Here is a 24,967-nt window from a genome sequence, read left to right on the forward strand (position 1 = left end):
TTCTTATTTTTAAGGTACCTAGGTGAGTATTTACGCGGTGGGTGCTATGATAGTAACATCTGTATGTACATGTCAATGTACAGTACACTGTGCGAACAGCTATGCTATCTTACACGCTAACTAAACTCAGTTAAAACTTTTGAACAACCTTAGTTTCTTTGCAGTCACATTTGAAGTGATGTATTCCTATAATACATCTCAGTTTAATAGTCTCTATTGATATGAATGTAAATTTAAATACAAAATATATTATGAAAACAGATATTAAAGTCTCATCTAAATTAGCCTCTTTAAGTACTACCCTTTTTTTTTCTCAGTACAATCTGAATGTCTCGTTTCACTGCATTTTTGTTATAAAAACCTTTTCGTATGTACACTGCTGATGTAATTGTCATTTCAAACAATTGATTGGCACATAATATAGTTTGTTAGAATTTGTCTCTCTTTGTACCTATTGACAGCAGTGAAGTTTACAATTATTTACCTATTACTATTACTGAAGTGACAATAATAAGCTCAGTTTATTGACCCCATATAAATTTAACTGAACACCACTGTTTTTTCGTCACTTACATCTGGTTTACATACCGACTGAGGTTATGCCGCCGATTTTCACTTGTTTAATTTAGAAAATATAAACACATCTTTGAGTGAATTTTCCTTCACTAATTTTAATTTACTATTACTTGATAGTTTTCATCTGTTTCAATATTTAACTTAGGCACTCGCTAATATGATCCCTTCAGTATAATCACAGAAGTAAAACAAAGAGATCTTGAAATGTTGCTTATTGCGTCCATGTTGCGTATCTGGTTATTCTTATTGTTTACGAGTATGCTGTCGGCATGACCAATGGCAAGTAGGGGCGTCAGCTAGCACCACTTGGGTTCGTGGTCGTCGTAGAGTTCGTCGGCGGCGGGCGCGCGGCAGGCGAGGCGGCGCGCGGGGCGCGGCGTGGCGCGCGCGTCCCCCCCGCGCGGCTCGCGCCAGCGCTCCCCGGCGTGCGTGCGCTTGACGGGCTTCTTGCCGGGCTCGCCGTCCCCTATGGCCGGCCGGCCCGGCGTCTCCGGCTCGCTGCCGTTGGGCAGCGAGTGCGCGCTGCGCGCCCGGTGCAGCGACAGCCGCAGCGGCTTGCGCGGCGGCGTGGGGCGCGCCTTGCCGTCGCCCTCGTTCTTCCTGTAGTGGCTGAGCCGCGTGGAGCAGCTCTCGGAGCCGTAGTCGCCGCGCGGCGAGCTGCCGTACGCGTCCCCGACCGGGTAGTCGGAGCATTCGGACTCGAACTCGGACGACTTGGCGCTCCGGGAGTGCAGCTTGGACGTCCGCCGGCTGGACTTGTGCGCGTTCTCGAGCACCTTGCCGTCTATCCGGTGGTGCAGGTGGTGCCGCTCGCAGTCGGCGCGCACGTCCTCGGCGCTGTCGTTCTTCTTGAGCTTGCGCAGGCGCTGCGAGCGTTTCAGCTGCTCGATGATGGACATCGTCTTGCGCTCCGCCCAGTTGGTCTTCTTGATGCTCTCCTCGATCCGGTCGGCGGCCTTCTTGATCTCCAGGTGGCGGTCGGGGCGGTCGCGCGCGTCCAGGTCGCTGTCGGAGCGGAAGCGGTCGTCGTGCTTGGTCCGCGACAGCTTGTCGGCCTTGAGCCGCTGCTTCTCCATGTGTCGCTGGTTGCGCTCGATCATGCGGATGGCGGCATCGGTCTCGGCGCTGTAGTCGGCGGCGGCGGCGGCGTGCACGCAGTGGTGCGACAGAGAGTGGCGCATGCGCGCGCGCGGCTCCAGGCTGTGCGCGGAGTGCGCGCGCGGCGGCGGCGGCGAGGGCGCGGCGCGCGAGGACGCGCCCGACGCGTTGGAGCGCGGCCGCAGCAGTGGCAGCGCAGTCTCGCCCTCCAGCCCCGGCAGCTTGGCCACGAGGGCCGTGATGTCGGGCCCCTTCTGGAACACCTGCACCTCTGACTTGGGGCTCCTGACCTGCGGCTCCGAGCTGATGCTGATGTTGGTCACGTTCTTCGTGCTCTTGTTGACCGTTATGCAGCTGTCGCTGCTGCTGACCGATTGGAGCTGGAATATGAGCAAATGCACGCTGTAGAATAGAAACAGCTTGGTATCTTAGTGAGATTTTAGAATTTTAATTTGCGCTAAAAAAGGGGCTGTTAATGTAGGTAGCTTTTGTCTCTACCGATGGTCTCGAAGTGGATCAAATTAACATGAGGGGTCTCTTAGATTGCCGTACCGGAACTAATACAGTTTCGTTGCCCGTCTGTTTGTCAAGATCCTTTTTTTTGGGGGCACGTGCGTGACACAATCAAGTTAAAATTATGAAATACTTAGGGCTACGGCCTCGTGCAACCTAAAGAATGAATTTACCAACTAAGTTACAATATTTGTTTAATACAAAAAAAAACAGGAAAATTCTAAACCGCAGTGTGTTGGCTTTATTCGTAATTTGGGTCTGTTCTCTTCGCCATCTAAGAATTGTAAACGGTTTGGTGGTGTCACCTGCGGATGGCGCGCCAGCAGCTCTGCCACCTGGTCCTCGAGGTAGGAGATGCGGTGCGTGAGCCTGGTGTTGTCGGCGCGCAGCCCGTCCTTGGCGCGCTGCGCCCGCTCCGCCGCCGCGCGCAGCTGGCCCAGCTCCGCCCTTAGCGACTGCGCCTCGTTCTGCAATGCGCACCAGTAGCTGCTATGACCCGGTCCAGACGGAACGTTTGGCGCGTGAGGGCACTAGAGCTACATACATCCCGTCCAGATGCTCGGCACGCGAAAGCATCTGGACGGGGTGTGTGTAGCCCTAGTACCTCGGGTACACGCCTGTCTCTATGCGCGAGTGCCCTCGCGCGTCGAACGCTCCGTCTGGACAGGGTATAGTCGCACAAAGTCGTAGTAAGTCGTAGTAGTATGTCAATAAAGTGGCGCACCATGAACCGGAAGGTATTCGATCGTTTCAACCGTCTCATACCTATCCGTGTTCACATTTTGTTATGAATAGATTGTAGAATTTGATGACTTTTTAGGGTTCCGTAGCCAAAATGGCATATACGTAACCTTTATAGTTTCGCCACGTCTGTCTGTCGCTGTCTGTCTGTTCGTCCGCGGCTTTGCTCAGGGACTATAAATGCTAAAAGCTGTAAGCAGCTGTAATTTTGCACGAATATATATGTAAACTATGCCGACGAAATGGTACAATAAAAAAATTTTTAAAAATTTTTTTATAGTACCTCCCATGGACGTAAAGTGGGGGTGATTTTTTTTTCTCATCCGGTCTTGTAGTATGGGGTATCGTTGGATAGGTCTTTTAAAACCATTACAGGGTTGCTAAAACGATTTTTCGATTCAGTGATTTTTTTGCAAAATATTCAACTTTAAAGTGCAAATTTTCATTAAAATCGAGCGTCCCCCCCTCTAAAATCTAAACCGGTGGGTTAAACTTACAAGGAAAACTATAAAGATTAAGTTTTCTTGAGAATTATTAGTAGTTTAAGAGTAACTAGCAGCCTAAGGTATAAAATATAGGTACCTAAACTTGGAATATTCCGGACAAAATACGAAATCCTTAAAAAAATATTACTTAATTTTTTCGCCATGGCTACGGAACCCTATTTCGGGCGTGTCCGACACGCTCTTAGCCGTTTTTTGATAATTTTTTAAACGTCCTGTACTTCTACTAGATAACCTGAAAACTGTAACAAAATCTACCATGTACATACCATGTCAACAAAAATGTTCACGTAGGTAAATCAAATAAACTCAAGACTCGGGTGTTGGCGAGTTGTAGGCGATGCAAGGGCTACCACACCTACTAAGGGCTATTTTGTTCGAGAGACGTAGACGTTTTCCGGCTGATGATGAGGATGATTTATAAAAATACTCGATGACAATTAATAAAGAAAATCAATAATTTATTACCCGAATAGCTTCGAAATCACGGTGCAATTGTTCGTAAATTTCCACGACACTATGCGATATCGTACCGTGTTTATTTGTAGGAAAACCCTATGAAGATAGGTGTACGAACCTGTGTCAAGGTGTTTGGCGGCGGCTGCGGCGCGTCGGGCGTGGACGCGCCGCGTAGCAGCACGAGCTGCGCCGGCGCCGCCGCGCTCGCCGCGCGCGCCAGCTCATCCACGCTGCGGCACGACACCACGGCCGTGCCGTTCACTTCCACTAACCTGGAATTTAAGAGAAATCGATGCAGTTTTTGTTCGTTTCTATTATAAGCTTTGAATACTCAAAGTTTATAAGCAGTTTTAAGTTGAGGATAGAGGCTAGTTGACTAACGTTGACGCATTCTATAGGAGACGTACCTAACTTAGGTAAGATTTAAACGGTCTATCGAGATGCTTGGATGGCCAATGTCTTGATGCGCGGAAAAAGGGAAATAATCAAGTTTAAAAGTTGTTCATCAATGAGTCATGATTGTTCATGGTCTTTTAAAACCATTATCGGTTTGGTAAGACGATTTTTCGATTCACTGATTTGTTTGCGAAATATTCAACTCCCCCCCCCCCCTCTAAAATTTAAACCGGTGGGTGGAAAAAAATTTAAAAAATTCAGGATGGTACAAACTTTCAAGGAAAACTATAACGGCTAAGTTTGCTTGAGAATTACTAGTAGTTTATGAGTAAATAGCAGCCTAAGGCATAAAATATACCTAAACTTGGAAGATTCCGTATAAAATACGAAATCCTCAGAAAAATATTACTTATTTTTTTCGTAATGGCTACGGAACCCTAGTTTGGGCGTGTCCGACACGCTCTTGGCCGGTTTTTGAGGCTTTGATCCGCGCCTGTACCTAAAGTAAGTAGCGCGTACCTAAGTGTTGTCCAGATATTTTGGCCATCCAGTCCAGACAGCTTCGATGTTTATGATGGCGATTGTACCTACATCAACAATGAGTAGGTACTCCTAGGCATGTATGAGAAATGTGGAGAAATACGGCTTTAACATTAACTTATTATCATTATCGCTCGACCAAGAACTTTCGGCATCTACTTTTCTTAAATTGAATTGGATTTTAAACAATGTGGCTTCGGTACCGGCGCAATGGCGTGCTCGCGCTGCTTTCGTGCATGGCGTTTTTGCCATGAGCACGAAGAAATTGTAACATCAATCTTTGCGTGCATCGTGTGAAAGAGAGCGCTACGCGTGCGCCCGCGCCCGCCAACTATGTCTAAGTAATTGCTATCTTATCTTTCCATCAGTAGGATCATTTGCAGACTCTTATTGTGAAAGTTCCTAATCCGGGTCGTCATCGCATTCAAGAGATTCACACCAACTAGTTCTAAGTTGCGTAATGGGCGATTAAATTTATGTAAAGCGACGGTAATAATACACGTTCTAGTTGACAGGGACTAATGTGATAAACGCGGAGTGGACGCGATGGCGGTGGACAGAGTGCGTCTGCGCTGACAGATAGGGTGAATTAATAGCGTCAGGAATGACACGCCTGTGTCCTCGAAGGAGCGCGACTTTTTGAGTCAGTTCGTTTTGTATGGTAAACTACCTACCGGTTAACTTAATAATGTAACCTTTTTGAACTCCACCCACATGTTACTGTGAGTTAGAAAAATAATTGTTTAAAAAAAACTCGAGTAAGAGGTAATTGGGGTAGGAAAATAATAAATGTTAGTAAAACGTTTTAAACTTGCGTGATTTTTACTCATTCAAAATACCACAAACGGCTATGCCACGCTAAAACACACGAATAATATTTATTTTTTGTGATTAAGTGCGGGTACTAGTGCGAAGGACACCCTACATTTCAGTTTAATCGTGACCACGACCACTGTAATGTGGTCGAAACGTCGAGCTAAATATTACTCGTGTGTTTTAACGTGATAAGTCCCGTTTGTGGTATTTTGTCTATAAATGTTCGTAAACGAAACAAGTATTAGCTGGGTACGTACATCTGTTCTTAAATATGTTGGTCATTATTTATAAAAGTAAGTCCTAATGAACTAAAACTATTAAAGTTTAATAATCTTGCTTCCATGAGAGGTAATTTGTTTACACGCAGTAATAATTTGTCACTAATAACTGGAATGACAAAAAATGTAGTTTGCGCGGCGCCTGCGCAGCGCGCATTTAAATGAGACGGCGACAAATGGGCCCCGCCGGCGACCCATTCATTCGCTGCAACTGCGTTATTTGCCTACAATATAGTCCTTTTTACAGTAAAGCTGCGAAGAATTCATTTATAGCTTTCCCGCGGGAACTATGCAATTTTTACGTGGTAAAACTATCCTATTTCCTTTAAATAGTTTCAAACTATCTCTACCTACCTATGCCACAGTGGCGTAGCTAGGTAACCTAGGGCCCTGGGGCAAATAAAAAAATGGGGCCCACTGCTATCAAAACTGGTAAGGTTAAAATCATTATATATACAAATACTTTAAAAATGCTAAGCAACTTTATCATCAGCTATAAAGCAGAATTTCAAGGGCCCCCTGAGCTTGAGGGCCCCGGGGCACTGCCCCGCCTAGCCCCTTGGTAGCTACGCCACTGCTATGCCAAATTTCGGAAAAATCGGTGCAGCGGTTTAAGCCTGAAGAGGTAACAGACAGACACATTAGTACGGATACGACATACGAAAATTTATTGGACAGTGGCTCTTGGTCTAGGAATAGGACAGTGTAAGTACCTAGTCTAGGTTGTAGTGTAACTACACTAAATGCTAGCTAGCGCCAGCTAGCATTTAGCCAGCTGGGAGAGATCCTTTATTAGGGATAAGTTCGCCTTTGTATTTCTTTCTGTGTACTTGTATCTTTTTTTTATTTTTTACGTGCAATAAAAAGTTTGCAAACATAAATGTTTTATGAATAATAACATTGTCATCCTTACTTAACATTATAAATGCGAAAGGGAGTTTGTTTTGCTTGAACAACTGAACCGATTGCCATGAAACTTTGCATACTTACATAATATTGGCCGATGAATATAAATAATACCTTTTACCCCGAAAAAAATAATATTAGTCCATGCGATAAATTAATTCTTCGCAGACGAAGTCGCAAGCAACAGCTAGTAATCCATAATTATCATCTCATGTTATCGTATATCTTACACGCGTCGTTATTTAGTTACATGTCAGAAAATTGCAAAAACACGTTCCGCTGGAAATAGACTTCTTGCGCATACGCCACGGCCCGGCCAATCAGGCGGCGCTGCGGGCGATACCATCGGCGATGAGCTGATTGCGCCGACCCCGCGCCGGCGAGCTTGCTGCGCAGGCGCAGGCGTGCTTTAGTCCCTAGCGATCACAGATTAGGCACTCATCGCATTTACCTATGTTTGAAGTAGCTTTGAACATTAGAAAAGTAAGAAATTGACTAGTTCTAGATAATTGGTCTAGGAGGTATAACAGAATAAAAGGAAATTTTGGAAAATGTCTTCTTCGTGCACTTATGATCCTTAAGCTACTCTAGTTCCAACTCCACTGTGAAATTATATATGAAAATTATCATTATATTTTACTAGGTTTAGTGTTGCAATGATATACCTATTCTCACGGGCCCGCATGGGATCTGCGACCCAAACTATCTTACTTAAGTTTCCGCTTGAAATTTTTATTTCAGCAAATTACTTTATCATAATTGTCAAAATACGTAATAACTCGGGTTAACTACGGGTTAAAGCTAAGTAGTTCTTATTACAATGGGCGGTTTCAGATTAGCATTTTATTTGCGTGTATAACCTTGTTTTTGGAAGCGCGTGTACGCGCGTATAGGTGCAATTTTGTTTCTTTCAAGCGTTGAACACGCAGAAATGAGCTCGTACACGCGCGTTCGGTTTAATCTAGCGCGCGTGTAAGTGCGTATGCCGAAAACGACCGCATACGTGCAAAAGAAACGTTAATCTGAAACCGCTCTACAAGCAAGGCTACGTATTCAGTACGTTGACACGTACCGAACAAGTGGCTGAAATATTCCTAATTAATTTTGTGATATCCTAAGCTGTAGTTATCTAGATCTAGAGTATGGAGGAGATCCAATAGTGGACGTCCTACGTCCTACGGCTGATATAGGTATGATGGTGATGATGATGACGTTGTTCAGGGAAGATGAAAAAGGGTTTAGTACCTGTCGCCTTGCCGCAGCGCCGGGTTGTCCCGTGCCCAGTCGAGCAGCAGGCCGCCGCGCGGCGCCGGCGCAGCGCCCCACGCGCCCTCGCGCGCCTCCGCCGCCACCAGCGTCGCGCTGCCGCCCAGCTCGCGCACCGTGCTGGAACAAAAAAGCCAGTCAGATGATGCTGTTGGAACTTCGAACACGTGGGTGAAGGTTTGGATAATCGAACGGGAGCAGTAGGAAAGTAATTATGATGTTAACATTGCAAGAATGACGCGGAAGTCATGACAATGTATTAGAAATGGAAAGCTCTTTTTTTAAGGAAACAGATATCCTAACCCTGCCGTCGCTTTATGTTTTGAAAATAATCATGTATGTTAGGAGGAACATATGTGATTTTCCCACTAACGTCGATAAGCCAAAGGCTACTAGAAACACAGGGAAGCTTAAAGTTCCATCTTACAGACTGGCTAAAACCAAAAAGTCTTTTCTGGGAAATTGCATACGTTTTTATAATAAAATTCCAAAAAATATTATAAATGAAACGGATACAAAATTCAGATCTATTGTCAAGAAGACATTAATATCAAAGGCGTATTATAAAGTTAATGATTATATCATGGACAGGGATATTTGGAAATAATTCCGATCCGCATTAGCGATCCCTTCAAATAGCGAACCTACTGTGTTAAAAATAAAGTTGTGTTAAATACTTGTGATGTAAGTATACATATCATTTAATAATATTGTAAATCTGTTTTAAAAAAAATATATATATATACCTCGTTGAGTTTCTTGCCGGATTCTTCTCAGCAGAGGTTTTTCCGAACCGGTGGTAGATTTTTTTTTGACATTCATAAGTGCTTGTTATAGCCTAAATTGAATAAAGATATTTTGACTTTGACTTTGCTCATAATAAAATTTTATGGGTACCTATAGGTAGTTAAATAAAAAATATCGTTGAAGTGATGATTACAGATTATTGTTAGGTATTTACTGTGATCATTTAAGCTTTAGGTACTTTGTAGAAGTCCATATCATTAATTCCATTACATATAGTGACGGCACCAATCATGGACACGTTAAGCACAGCCATTCATGAACTTTACCAGTTATGATCATCAGTTATATGCACATAAGTGTTATTAGTTTTAGAAAAAGTAGCACCCGTTTCTGGGTTAGCGGAAAAAATATTCCATTATTGGTTCCTGTCCATGACTGGTGCCCTCACACTAGTTCATTAATTAAAAAATCTCACTTTTTCCTATAATGAACCACTTACATACCCGATAAAATTACAGAAAATAGCATAATATATAAATACATAACGTACGTAGGTTTCCACGAAAATCATTGCAATTCTATTCTTTATTATCAATTATGCAAAAAAAGCTCCGCCAAATAATCCGCATCGGACGGGCCGGGCCACGGCCGAGTGCGCACGAGTCCTTGCGCGGTGTACCCACATACCTACCAGCAGGTAGACAGGGAAGGGCGGTCACGGTTGGGCTCGCGGGGCACTGACCGCACGTGCCTCCATCATTTGGGTTCATATCAAGGATATACGTTCAAGAGTTGTAGGTACTCTCTCAAGTTCAAGTCAGAAACGAAGCCAGTTTTTAAATTGTATCAACCTATTTTGTAAAAATGGCAATTTAATATTTCAAACTGTGCTGTGGTATCGTAAATCATTCATACGTGTGGAGAGTTCCGAGTTTCCAACTTATAATTTAAGAAAAAAAAATACAAATGAATGACAAAAAAACGCAACCTTTGCAGACCTCATTTTTTTCGAACGAACTTTCGTTGAGATAGTAGAGTCGATAAAGTCGAACAAGTATTTGATACTCGAGCGTTAAGAGGCTGTTCCACAGCTCTCTGTTAAGTTCCTGTTATCTTATATATGCAATTCCGAGATGCCACATCTGCTTCTTTCGTTAGAATAAATACAAACGGCATCACAGATATTTCTCACAAAAAATATCAAGGACTTCATCATCCCAGCCTATATACGTCCCACTGCTGGGCACAGGCCTCCTCTCAGAACAAGAGGGCTTGGGCGATAGTTCCCACGCGGGCCCAGTGCGGATTGGGAAAGCTCAAAGCTCGTGGCAAATTTCAAATGTAATTCCGCACATGAATTTCGAAAAACTCAGAGGTGCGAGCCGGGGTTTGAATCCACGACCCTCTGCTTGAGAGGCGATAGGTCAAACCACTAGGCCACCACGGCTTTTTGAAGGACTTACTCATATTATATTTAGGTACATAATACATGAGGCTCATTCTTATACTGATTTCTTTCGTCCACCTTCTGAACTTCAAACAGTAATTTAAAAAGTCCTTTTTCCAGCTAAATATCAAAGAACAAAATTTTTGCTCTCCACTTCAAGTTATTAACTAACTTAACCCAATTCCCAAGCAGTGGGCGCAGGGCGGTCGCCCTACGGCGCGAAGGTCACCGGCTGCGCCCGCGCCGCCCTTTGTCCCGCGCCCACGGTAACACCTAGGTGCGCGAGAACAGGTTTCGCCAACACCATAGTGTGCATTACTAATTCAAATCATGGGCGAAATCGTTGAAGAGATTTATTTAAGCGGAGCAAAACTTAGATTAGTGTTTCATTCGATAATGTCGTACCTATATACCTACTTATGCGAAATCTGAAAGTGATATAAAGTTATAATGGCTAGTTAGGCCAATACATAACCTAACTTATATTTAATTTTAAAGCCTTTTTGCGCATAAGGACGTCAAATTATGAGTATAATGAGAGTTCAGCATTTTCAAAACCGAGTCTTTAAGTAGTTTAGTTTTTAATATTTTCTATGAAAAACAAAATTAAACAACTTTAAGGTACAGGCGATTATAGGATTTTTTCGTCTTGATCCCGACGGTATTTGTATGGAAACAAACTTTCAAAAGATATATTATGATTGCCTGAACGTGGCTAAGGAACCTAACTAAAAATAATTATTAGTACGTAATCTAGTTCAGGAGAATTAACCCAATTTCTAGTCCACGTAATGAATGGTCAAAGGTTGTCTGGTGTCTAAAAAAGATAAACATAACACAGAAATAAGCTCAAAATGTTTATTATAAAAGCTAAGTGTCTCCCACATTTTCCGTTCGTGTTTTATTTCAATAAAGTTAAGCAGTTCCCACGTTGTGGCGTGCGCGCAGCGAAGCGAACGAAACCAGGGAAATTGATGCTCCGGGATAGGTATTATAATGTACCCCCCTCCTTATGTAAGCCGTTCTAGCAAAGGAGGTACAGGAGCGCTTATTAAGCTAAGCCGTGTAAGCGTTCTACTATGGTAGAGCCATTAGTATTCTTTGGTAGAGCTATTAAAGCATTTACTTCATACAAATACCGGGTGGCCATCTGTATAATGAATACCTAATTGATTTTAAATAGTGGTGTAAATATTACATTTAATACAAAAGTTATATTTAATAAACAGTTGCGTTTCTTTTAAAACATGTAAATTTTTATTCGTCTTACAACTGAAACTGGAACGCAGGTTACATTCACTTGCAAGTTATTATACTTACATATTATTAAATAGTTAACTGTCGACCAAAGACGCCTAATGAGTGACTGTGATGTATACGCGATCAGCAAAAAAGCGTCGTAACTCTTCAAAATTGTGTGAAAACCGCGGTTTCGCGGCCGACTGTAGCGCGTGATTTGTGTGTGAAGGGACCGCCGCGCCACAGACAGAACCCACCACCCAACTACTGTTTATAACGGCTTCTAATTATCGAGACTGCACTCACGTCGCCCATGACGATAATAAAACGGCTTTTAAAGACCGTCCTTACCTGTGGTGCAATCAGTTTGCGTTTTCACGTGTAAGTATCTAATTTCTTCCGATACTTAAGTAGATATCCGTTCTAGAGAGAAACACCTAACAAACAACCCAAATCAAAACTAAGTAGGTAGGTAGGTTAGGTACTTAAATTAATTTCGAACTGCATATCCATAGCGCCGCTCAAATAAAACAGAACTTCATAGACTTTATTGTTAGGTACTATTCAAATTTTAAAGCAAATCAATCTTCATCATCATCAACAGACCGTCTCCTGGTGATGTAAAATATCCCCCCTAGAGCCCCATAGGGCTTTGTATCAACGTACCTAGATGTAAGGTACAAACCTTGACGTTTAATGTATCTTTGCTTCACTCCCAAATAATTAAAAAACCGTCTTTGTAATTAAATAATGACACTGTGTTGTATTCTCTTGTTGTCACAACAGGCAATTTGTTTCACTCTTTTGTTGTATAGTCTAGTGTGGTCTAGTTAACGCTCAAGTATTCTTATGCAAATGGAAACAAACGCACAAGTAATTCTTTGTGGCTCACGTATTATTTCGGTAAGTATGTATATCGTTATTACCCACTTGTTGCGTTTCAAACAGCGTCTGAGTTGATGGCACACCATTTTACGCTAATGTCGGGATGTGGCGCGAGTGTCAGGCGACAATTTTTAACAGTAAATATAATATTAGATTTACTTCGGGGTCTAGCGTCGGTCAGTTAACTAGATTAAAATGTTAAGTATACTGGTAGGTACTTTATAACTATGTACATTACTCTGGAGACACGTTAATAGTAGATTATTGTCGTGGCCTGGAAGTAGGCAATTGCTGGCTGAGTATGAGTATTAAACGGACGAGCTTGCGAGTCCGTTTAACTAATACGAAGCCAGCAATTTCTATTCCAGCCGAGACTAATATAAAGCTTTTCTCAAAAATGGTGAATAATTCTGAAATAGAATAAACTTTTTCTCAAAATATATTGTAAAATTTAATTTTATTCCAACATTTTTGTATGCTTTCCCGCCTTTTTTCATTAAAAATAAACTGCAGGTGTATTTTTCCACCGAAAACACCACAAGCTATTTCAGACTCATTAGAAAAAGTCCGGAGTTCCAACTAAATATCTGATACCGGCCATTAGACTTGGCTGTATACGACTTGTGCCAACATTTCCATGGCCTTTTTAACTTAAAAAAAAAATGTGACTGATTGCAGGCGCGCTAATTCATTATTGTCGAGCTAGCGCGCCTGCAATCCTTTTAACTTTTTAATTTTCGCTGATCGTAAACTATGCACTTCACCTTCTGATATGTAAAGAATAATGTCAACTTTTACGGTCATTTTTGAGAAAATATAATTTTCAATGCAAACGTTTCATTGAGATTAGATTGATATTCAGCAGTGATTGCGTCAAATTACAAAAACACCTACTCAATAGAGGCATTCTAAGGGTTTTAGAGCATTTTCAGGTATTTTTGAGCATTTAAGCGATTCAATAAACGACATTACATTTATCGCGAATTCTTAAATTTTAGGCCGCCTTTAAGTGACGAGCGTCGGACGGCGCGGGCGCGGCACACAGCGGGTAAATAGACGTTAATTCTCTAACGAGATCTGAAGTGCGCCTGCGTCGCATCGCGCCGTTACTCGGCTCACGCATCATGATCATACCGGACCGGAAGTCTGCGAGCCTACATTTTTTTTATATGACTGGCTGCTTTTTATTGTTTTAGACACTTTGGAAAACAATAAAGAATTCGCATAGGCATATGCGAAATCCAGGATGTATAAAATTGAAATAAAGACGTTTGAATTAAGTATCTATTTAACTCTATGATTGATTAAGTGAGTGTGAAAGTAAACTGTTTAATAATTATGCGCAGTCAAAACACATACCTTAGTCGATTCAATTGATTAAAAAAATTTCATGGGACACTTAACACCAATTGACCTAGTCCCAAATCAAGCAAAGCTTGTACTATGGACACTAGGCAACGGATAAACATACTTATATAGATAAATACATACTTAAATACATATTAAACATCCAAGACCCCGAGAATAAACATTCGTATTATTCATACAAATATCTGCCCCGGCCGGGAATCGAACCCCGGACTTCAAGCTTCATAGTCAGGTTCTCTAACCACTTGGCCATCCGGTCGACAAATTACTAATTATTTATTTATTTCAAAGCAAATTTTACTGTTAATTGAAGATTGAGAGCCGTGGTGGCCTAGTGGTTTGACCTATCGCCTCTCAAGCAGAGGGTCGTGGGTTCAAACCCCGGCTCGCACCTCTTGAGTTTTTCGAAATTTATGTGCGGAATTACATTTGAAATTTACCACGAGCTTTGCGGTGAAGGAAAACATCATGAGGAAACCTGCACAAATCTGCGAAGCAATTCAATGGTGTGTGTGAAGTTCCCAATCCGCACTGGGCCCGCGTGGGAACTATGGCCCAAGCCCTCTTGTTCTGAGAGGAGGCCTGTGCCCAGCAGTGGGACGTATATAGGCTGGGATGATGATGATGATAAAGATATGCTTAATTTGGATTGCATTGCTTTGATATTACAAATTGCACTGAAAAACATGGTAAATATCCTATAATTATTATAAAGCGTGAAGATATTTACGTCGGGATTGGTGCGTTATCGGTATGCGCTGGAGATCAGAGATCGCACAGCGTATCAACTTTCAGTGGGTCACATTGAGAGAGTTCTTAGAATTCGGTTACGCGCTCATTCTGGCATCAGTCCAATCCATCATTGGTCAGAATGACGACAGAATAACCGTATCGAAAATACAAACTGATCGAACCCAGGTACTCAGCATTCCGTGTTTATTTATTTATTCATTTATTCATAATAAAGACTTACAGTATACACCAAAGCGTCTCTATTACTAGCTAAACTTACAAAACACTTACGTACTAGATTGATACATAACAAATAACTACATTAAACAGACATACACAAACATTTCCTTATTTTATTGAGAAGTGACTGCCAGTGGTCAGCGAATACATCAGCATCTGGGACCTGAGTCACCAATAAGTTGAGAAGCTCAATCGCCCTTGCGGTCGGCGAGTTTCTAGCGCGGCGCGTCCGGAACCCTTTAAAGGTAGCGAAGAGCCGACGGCGGCGGCGTACCCCTGTGCGACCATATTGTTCAGGCACAAATAATTGAAGAAGCGCGAACACAGACGGGTTGTCGAATCTATTACGTAGGAGAGAGCAGTAGTGCATCAAGAGATGTGCTTTCCGTCTAAAGCATAATGTGTCTTGTCCAACCATACCCGCCACAAACAAAGAGGGAAACATATAGGGGTAATACCCATAAAGCTTTTTATACAAGTACCTATTGAATTTTCGCTGTATCTTTTCTATCATAGAGTTGTATTTTTCCTCGAACGGGTCCCATACTATGGAGTTGTACTCTAACTTGCTACGAACAAAGGCATAGTAGAGGGTTAGCACAACTTTGGGGTTTTGGAATCGAGCCGATGTTCTCATTATAAAACCCAAAGACTTACTAGCTCTTTTGCAAGACGAAATTATATGTTCATGGTAGTCCAGCCTGGAATCAAGAGTAAGACCCAAGTCTCGAATACCCTGAACACGGACTATCTGAGTATGATTCAGACAATATGTGGCTTGAACTTGCTTTGGGGATCGTGTAAAGGAGATGATCTTGCATTTAGTGGTGTTGAAGTAAAGCTTATTTTCATTAGCCCAATTCCACACAGAGTCAATATCGGCTTGCAACATGTCACAATCTGAGAGTTCATTAACAGGTAAAAATAATTTCAAATCATCTGCGAACAAGAGACACTCGGCACGTCTCACAACAGTTGGAAGATCATTGACCATGATGAGAAATAGGGTCGGACCAAGCGTACTTCCCTGACTCACTCCTGATCTAGTGAAATAGTCCGCCGAACGGTATCCAGATACTTGTACGTATTGCTTCCTATCCCCAGGTAGCTGGCAAAAAATCTTACCAGACTTGGAGAGAATCCAAAGCATGAAAGCTTGCGAAGCAGAATGTCGTTGTCCACCATATCAAAGGCCTTCTGGAAATCGAAATAAGCTGCATCCACCTGCCCTGCTCTGTCCATATGTCGGAGAACGAAATCCGCAAAAACTGAGTTGTTTGTGACTGTCGACCGTCCAGTACGAAACCCATGCTGAGAATCATCCAAACAGGGCGAAATTTGTCGCGACAAATGCCTATTAATTATAACCTCAAATAGTTTCCCAAAAGCTGAGAGGACAGCAATTGGCCTGTGTGTTTTTATATCAGAGGATGACGCTTCTTTTGGGATGGGAGTGACTTTAGAAACTTTCCATTTACTTGGATATATGCAATTTTTTAGTGACAAATTAAATATGAACAATAGAGGCCGCTCCAGAGCCGGCATACAGTCCCTGACCAGAAAAGAAGGTATACCGTCCGGTCCCGGAGCAGAACCAGCTTTGAGCTTTCGAAAAGCTTTTCTTAGGTCGTCTGGAGTTATTTGACTCAAAGATATATCCGAGCTGTTTGGGTATTCATTCGCTATACGCGCAGCATCATCCGAATTTAGCCTAGGAGATACAGGGTGAAAAACAGAACTAAAATATTGTGCAAACAAATTGGCCGCTTCCTGCCCCTCAACCATTACATTACCAGAAGTGTAAACACCTTGGGGCTTTCTACTACTCTGTTTGTCCCTAACATGTTTCCAAAAACTATTAGGTTCACGAAAAATATTCTGCTCCAAGGTGGACATATGGCGTTTATATGCTATAGAGATTAACTCTTTGGTTCGAGTTCTGTAGAAGCGAAACATCTGTAAGTTAAATTCAAGGCCAAACTGACGAAACTTAATGAGATTAAAATGCTTCAGCTTTATGTTTCTTATAACCTCGGCTGTAAACCAACTCGGGTACTTGTAACGAGAAAAAGTGTTAACTGGGATCCTAGATGGAACATGACGTTCCATTGTTTCATTTAACAATTCATATAAAGTGGCGGAAGCCACATTTACGTCACTTTGCTCGTACAAACTCGACCAATCTATACTCGTGTTGCGCGCTTTACCCCCACACCACCACTGGACAGTAGTACAGACACAAATTTCTCCTATGCTATGCATCACAAATCTCAGCTTGTTTGTTTCTTATTTAGTCACTTAAGCAGAGACACTAGCGACATCTTTGTTGGCCCTCATCGAGAAACTCCCTCGTGTAACCCTCTCATACTGACGGACTAATGAGAATTGGACGTTTTCAATCTCAGTTTTCAATCAATCCGTCAATCCGATAATCCGATGTGAGTGAATGACAAAAAGCATTCAGATGGTCTTACTTGTATTAGATGAAGTTTACCTATAGTTCTTCATGCGTGATTTTCTAATAGGTCATCAGCTAAAACTTAATAATAAAAACAAGCTGCAGACTGATTAATTAATTTATTATAATGAGATTATAATATACAAATTAAGCGGTTCTATTATTAACATAAGTAATCAACGTCGTCATAAACTCCTTTAATCAGTTTAATTTCCTCTTAAAGATTGGTAGGGAGATCAAAATGAATGTATTAATTAAGTAATTATGTCAAAATATAATGTATGAAATTAGATTAAGATTGGTTTTTTGGAATCTTTGTATTTTTTATTTCAATTCCAAATTTTTACTTTTACGGTCATCCCGTAAAACCGAAATTGAAAATACAAACTGAAATATAGATGCACAGAAAAACAGAAAAATAAGACCAGTTCCCAGTGATGGTCTTATTTTTCTGTTTTTTCTGTGCATCTATATTTCAGTTTGTATTTTCAATTTATGAAATTAGAAACAGTTATTTAACTGTCAGATGCCTGTTAGTTAATTCCCTGCCGCGGGTCGCACACGCACAGCAAAACCAATTCGCAGTAACTTAGCGGCTGCCATCGCCATTACAATAACTACTGCGCACGGCGGCTGTATTCGAGAACGAAACGAGACGGCACGCAAGAAAAAAGACCGAGCGATAGCCCAGAGATAGCATAGATTTAGGTACAGTCGAGTTCATAAACTTGTGAGCAAAATTTGATCAAAAATATTTGGACACACTTCTACGCCGTTAACAATAGAATCGTGTTCAGATATTTTTGATCACAATGTTTGCTCACAAGTTTATGAACTCGACTGTACTATACGGCAACGCACAATGTCACAGCTTTGGGAGCGGGTAACGATGAACGAGCTAGCTACACGTCGTAATTTGCCATTCGGGAAGTCTAGCAATGCACCGACGAGCAGTTTCCAAAGTTGCGATAGTTTCCGGAAGTCACGCTATTATGAGAGGGAAATTAGCGGCAACTGTCAGTGTTAAAGAAACCAGAAATTTTGATAATTAGCATTTGTTTTCGAATTATAACCTATGCCCAGCAGTGGGACGTATAGGCTGGGATGATGATGATGATGATGATACATATAAAGTGCTATCTAATAATTACCTTTTTAAGTTATAAATATGGCAATCTAAAACCGCCAAATCCCCATTTCGGGGGGTAAAGATTCATCCTTATTTTTTCTTTATTCCTTAGCTTTGCTATATTTTTTGTTGAATCATACTATTTTAAAGATACCTATGCAAATAAGCTTTAAAAACAAAACGTTAGCTATATATAAAATCATCACAATTCGAAAACACGCGTTTTCCTATAGACACGGAACAAGGCTACGAGTAGATTGATATTTTTCCCTGTCAGCCCCCACGAAGCAAATGTCGTCGATATCGTTGGAGCCGTTTTCTGAGCTCCAAGATAATAATAAATATACAAGAATTGCTCATTTAGAGATGTATGTATGTCTATTAAACAAGATATTCGCTGTGCCACAAATTGGAGTTTTATATAGTCACTTTATCTGTCATTGTCGCTCACTGGACTTTTCACTTTTCCAACCGTCGAGTACGATGTAAGACAAAGACAAGCGATGTATCGACTCGCGCTTATACTCTTATGTCAAAGCTGATGTATTCCCTCAGCGTCCAGCAAAAAGAGTCAAGTTTTTGCACTAATAAATCAAACAAAATAAAAGGCAGATAAACGTTTGACGGCGCGGTATCAGATGCGCATACATTGGGGCGGGCTGCACGGCTGCTGCATTAAACATAGCGCGGGCGCAGCGGATCGACAGCTCTCCTCTGTGTATGTGGAGATTTATTCTGGCCAACCTAAAACGGTTGTATGGCATGATAGCTGTGATAAGATTTTCCACTACTTAGATGTTTCTGTGACTTCTTGAAATGGGTGTAGCATTTAATTATGGCTGAATAGGACAGAAATAACTGAAAGAAAGAAAGAACAATGTACTTCGTGTCTATTTATTTAAAGAAATCTTTGAACTTGAGTTTCACCTACTTCTTATTGTTGTATTGACAATAAGCTTGGCAATTATGCGTAGTTTTGATGACAATACAATTATATGATTCCATCCTGTTGATCTAATGATGGAGCTGGTACCAGGCACTGGAACTCCAAGACAGAACCGTTATGTAACGAGTTTGTAATTTGCCAGAGAGAGATAATATTAAAAAAATTGGCGAAAAAAATCTGCAACAGAGGCCAAAGATGTGGACCTAAGCAAAATAAAAATGTCTTAAATAAAATCATAAAGATAATTATATGCCAAAGTGTTTGTTTATCCGGAACTCGTCGAGGTTGTTTTTAAAGGCAGTCCCAGAGGAAGCCGTAAATAACCTTCGTGTTAATGAGTAATTTATACACATTTTATTACAAAAATATTTAGTGGTTACATAAATCATTTTCATGGTAGTTTCCTCATCTCTCATCCAACCTAGAGGCCTAAGATGGGATACCTCAAGTGCCAGTAATTTCACCGGCTGTCTTATTCTCCACGCCGAAACACAACAGTCAGTGCAAGCACTGCTGCTTCACGGCAGGATTAGCGAGCAAGATGGTGGTAGCAATCCGGGCGGACCTTGCACAAGGTCCTACCACCTGCGTTTAAACGACTCAAAAACTTGGAAGTAGTTTAAAGACTTTTACGCTGACTACGAATGATCGTTTCGATTCTGGGCGAAGTTGCTTGCTATTTTTTTTTAATAAACTTGTGAAACTTGCGCCTCACCATGCTGCAGTGTACAATCACGTGCCTTCGGGAAAGACCCTCACAGATTAGCTACCTAGCTGCGACCCGCAAGCTCGCAACAATCGAAAAGCTCCACTTTATAATGCGCAATAGTTATGAAAACCGCGTACATCTTTTGTGAATGAGTTGTTACCACGGACAAGTTATTGTTGCCGACCGCACTTTCACTGACAGACAACTTCATGTAAAGCAAATTCTTACTTTTATTTGTCCCATTCATCTCCCGGGTGATTCGAGAACAGTGAAACCAAGAGTTGCGTCGAGTTATGTCAGCGGGCGGCAGCGGTCATGAAACTCTAATAAAAATGCTCGCCTATCATCTATTTTACGCAGAAAATGAACTGTTACTTAGTTGCACTGAAATGCATTATTCATTGAATAAAGTGGCTCTCAATAAACCACAAACGTAAAGTATAGTATAAAAACGTGACATAGTGCCTATCTATAATCCATGATCTATGTTTTATAAAATGAAAGAGATACCGGGTGAAAACGCTTAAGTTATTCCCCATCTTAACATCAGCTACGAATTGAGTTATTTGTTTTACGGGTTACTCATTTAACTGACCCGTAATCAAATCTCAGGGTCCAACCGTTTTTAGTATTTTGCGTTATTGTTTACGAGCGTCTTGGTTGTTTCATATAAGTTGGCGCGACCGGAATGAAAGAAGTTAGTTTGTTGTGACATAGTGTCACTCATTGTGGTGTGAATACTCTTAAATAGTGTCCGTAGACGGCATTGATTTGCAAGCAAGTGTTATAATGTAGGCATTTTTCACAATTATCATTAATTCTTTGACGACAAACAAGTACAGTCAACCATTTTGATTCCTAGGCCACCAGAGCACCGTGTCGTAATTTAACGTCACGTTATTTACTATGATAAGGTTCCATGGTGGCCCAGGAACCAAATTGGTTTACTGTACAGTTCATGAGCATAAAAATAAAATAATTTTATTGAAAAAATGGTATGTAGTACTCACACCCAGCACATGCCCTACGCATAATTGGTTTCGAACTTAGGGGTATTTGCCCTCAAAGGGGTAAAACGATGTTTTGTGAGGGCAAACAAACAAAATGTCATCAGACATCGTTGGTACAAACAGGAAAATCGGTGCCCCTTGCCATTTGGCACCTAAAGAGACGGCTCTTCTTACTCTACCCTAGGGCCGTACGGCTAGGCACTACCCTTACGGATGATTGTTTAAGTACTTACTTGATATTATACAAAATGTTTCACGCTCTATCTCCTTTGGGTACCGGCCGATACAAGGTGCGGCCAGTGACCCATACAAACAATGCCTCGTTCCGCCGATGTTAAAGTACACGCTAAACTTTTCACGGCGGCTTGACGAGTTCGTTATTCGACCAGCAATGCGACATTTCGCTAGTCATTTATATAATTGGATAACTTACATGTTTGTTTACAATTCTCACTATATAAAGCGGAGCTCACGCTTTTTATACGCTATTAACCCGTGAGAAATCTGCTGTGACTAAACGTGTTACGTATAATTAAATGGAGACAAATTTTGATGATATTACTAATCTGAAGCCCTTCCATTTTAATGTTCTCAACACTGTAAAAAAAATAAGCTTATGTTGTACCTACATGAGCAAATAAGAGGTTTATAAGTGAATACTAGCACAACAATCCGTTCCGCTGCTCGCCTGAATGCTTGCTTTCTGAGCAAATACAATCGCCGGCGATTCACTTTGTGTGTATCTATTAAACAAACACGGAATTATCGTGCTCGTGGTCTATGGAAACGCGGGCCAGAACTTAAAAATGGATTCAAGGCAGCGTGAATAATTAAAAGTGGCAGACGTGAAGACTCACACGTTATTCTTTTTTCCTCGTTTTAATTGCAAATTTTTATTCGCTATTTTCAGGTTTTCCGTACCTCTAAAGGAAAAACTGAATCTTATAGGAAGATTAACAACGGTTAAGTATTTAAGACTTAGATCAACGTTTGTGAATAAGAAGAAAAAAATACCTTGTTTTAAATGATTTGCGGTGAAATTTATTCTGTTTATTTATGAAGTGACATTCACATCCCATTCAGTTGAGAATCCACACGCACCTGTAATCATGCGCATGTCACGCGGGTTACAGAGCGTACGATCTAGATTAGTAGATATAACTGACAACTGTACCGTAAAGAGGATGCTCATTTCTTGGAAACCACTTTAATAATATACTAGTATCTCTACTTAAATTATTCTAACTAGTTGTTGCCAGGAACTTTGTCTGCAAAGAATTAGTTAGTAAGAAGTTATCGTTATCCAAGCAAAATAATAAACATCCTAAATATCGCATATAATATTAGTCAGATTGGTAATTTAATTGTAATATTTTATAATAGCATTGATCTAAAATGTAATACTTACCAGTTTTTATCGCACTATTTTAACGTCATGTTTGAAAAGCCATGTGTACCGACTGAAAGCGACAAGGTACAAAAGTGATCACTTATTTATTACATTGACGTACCTCCATACGAGTTTGATCATATATTTTTGAGCGGTGTAAGTTTTTGTATACACCTGCTTTTAGCTATTATATTTTGACAATTTCATCGCTCCAAAAGTTAGCAATCGGAAATCGTAGAACTATTTGTACGAGTATCTGGGGGCAAGGCAGTGCCCCCGCCAAGTCGAGCAAAACAAAAACAAAGACACGGCCGTACCATACTTTTCTCGAAGCCGTTCAGGCTATGGTAGTTTACGCATCCGATCCGATTTTCATCATGTAATTTCACCATACAAATATAGGTAGTTCTAAGACTACTCGCACTCTATACAAATTCGGATCGAACATTGCGGTTGTGAATTGGACACTGGTTCAGCATACGTAATACTGAAGCGTATAAAAACCCCAGCTCTTATTTTCAGCCAGCACCGTTGGATTTAGTGCGAAACCACTTTTAACGAGCTTATAATTATCAATAGTTGTTCACATGACCCAGCCGTAACTGTCGTGTCACGATCAGCACCCGTGCTTCACGTCAAGACGTCAACGCTGTCTTCATATGCTACAGTGAATCGTGTCAACGGAACGTTCGTCAGAGCGGCGGTGAAGCAGAATGTATTCCACTTTAATAACTTACTATGAGTAGAAGAGATAAAGCGTCTTTTAAGTATATAGGTATTTTTATAAGAACATCACGAAATATCGTGTCGTATCGTATCGTGGTAAGACAAATACGTTTGTTTCTCTAACATTAACCATGACAGTATCATCGTGATATAATTCCAAAATGTAATTCATGTATCTGAGCGCGCCATGGCCGTGTGCGCAGACGCAGCGAAGCCGCAAACCGCAGCCCCTACGCCCGTGAGAAACCAATACCGGTAATAAATCAAACAATCACGCGACAGGTAATAGAGCAATCACGTAATTGCGCGTAACTGGTCGCGCATTCGTGGTCATTTGCATTTTTAAATGCCTTACTTGGCAACTTGGACGATGCCTATCAGACGGCAAATAAATAAGTATGTGGAGCTCGCTTTTATTTGTACACAAACGAGCGTCTGTCACACTTTCGCCGCGTTAACGTCGAGGTGCGATTAGAGTCCGGAACAGTCGTCCTCTAATTACAGCGCCGGAGCACAAATTGGCGCGTCGGTTTGATGGGAGCGACTTTCTCTATTGACGGATCACGGGCGAGCGGGCGCCCCACAATGGCCGCGTAACGTAATAATCGTAACAATTACATGCTATTTGCGCTATCCGTTATCGCCGCATCTCTGTTTTCCGCTTAAATAATTCATTAACGAACCGTCCCGCGGCACAATTTACACGTCCCTGATTGTTTGCAGCTCTCTGCTGCTGAGCAGTCGTAAAACTAAGCGTCTGCGTGTAATCACTCACACTGTAATTTGCTTCTCAGGAACAGCTGAATACGGAAATGTAACAATAGTCTATTTGTGTTAGGAGACATAACAAGCGTAAACGTGATACCGATCTATGATATATTAAATAGTACATTGTGTCTTAAGGGCGGTAAATAAGGAATTACGAACGAGAGTCTATTAGAAGCCTGAAGTCGAAGACTGAGGGCTTTAATGAGTCGATGTTCATAATTCTTGTACCGCCCGTGCGACATATAATGTTTTTCATCACATTTGCGAGTAATATTGTATATTTGTAAAAAAACTAATATTTCTTCAAAAACTGACTGCGCTCTTGGCAGTTCCAGCTCCGCGCCGCCCTAAAAGCATGTGCCCGACGAGCGCGCCGCGCGCTGCAGCACTCCATGCAGTAACAAACTCATTTACCGACCTTAGGCTTCATGACAAGAAAATTAGTACGGGCAATGACTCATTTACCGACCACGGGTTTCATGACATGCACATTACGGTCGAAGGTTTTATTTGGGGGGTTGCAACCAAGGCTGCCTGAATATTTCGACACTATTTACGAGCAAGTGTGATGAAAAAGTTATGAAAGTCGATTTCCAGTACAACTTCGCTCGAGGCAACAAGTTTAAATAAACAACCGCGTTATTTTACACACACATGCAAAAATAAAAAGAAGGAATATTTGTCCTTTTTAAATAATGAGTGACCGTCAATTTGATATACTTGCTAGTTTAGCTAGGAAAACGAAAATGTGATTAGTAAAAAGAGCTTGTAGCCTCTTCCGTCGGACGATCATCTAAAGGCGATCAAAGCGTCTGTGACGTTTACAAAACAGTTCAAATTTAGATGAAGTGTAACGCTGCACGGTCAGCGTCAGCCAGCAGCCAGGCCCTCACCTGTAGAGCGTGTGGTCGGCGCGGCGCGCGGCGGCGTCGGCGTGCTCCATCAGCTGCGCCAGCGCGCGCGCCTGCTCGGCCAGCGTCAGCAGCTCCAGCTCCTCGCGGCCCAGCTTGTACTGCAGCTCCGCCTGCTGGATCCGTGTGTCGATGTTGCTGGGGACCACGGAAACAACGATGAGACAATC

The 24,967-nt window shown here is 41.7% G+C and overlaps 1 protein-coding gene across 1 annotated transcript in view; it reads right to left on the reverse strand.

The window, feature by feature from the left end:
- Positions 1–45: 45 nt before the first annotated feature.
- sprt (PDZ domain-containing protein sprite) overlaps positions 46–24,967 on the reverse strand; it is a 66,384-nt gene continuing 41,462 nt past the window's right edge. Inside the window, 5 exon segments of the mRNA XM_074088411.1 lie at positions 46–2,054; positions 2,493–2,654; positions 4,009–4,162; positions 8,072–8,212; positions 24,780–24,935. Of these exon segments, the coding sequence (XP_073944512.1) occupies positions 873–2,054; positions 2,493–2,654; positions 4,009–4,162; positions 8,072–8,212; positions 24,780–24,935 (1,795 nt within the window). The 3' untranslated portion in view covers positions 46–872.

Source organism: Choristoneura fumiferana, chromosome 5 (genome assembly GCF_025370935.1).
Source record: "Choristoneura fumiferana chromosome 5, NRCan_CFum_1, whole genome shotgun sequence".
NCBI lineage: Eukaryota > Metazoa > Arthropoda > Insecta > Lepidoptera > Tortricidae > Choristoneura > Choristoneura fumiferana.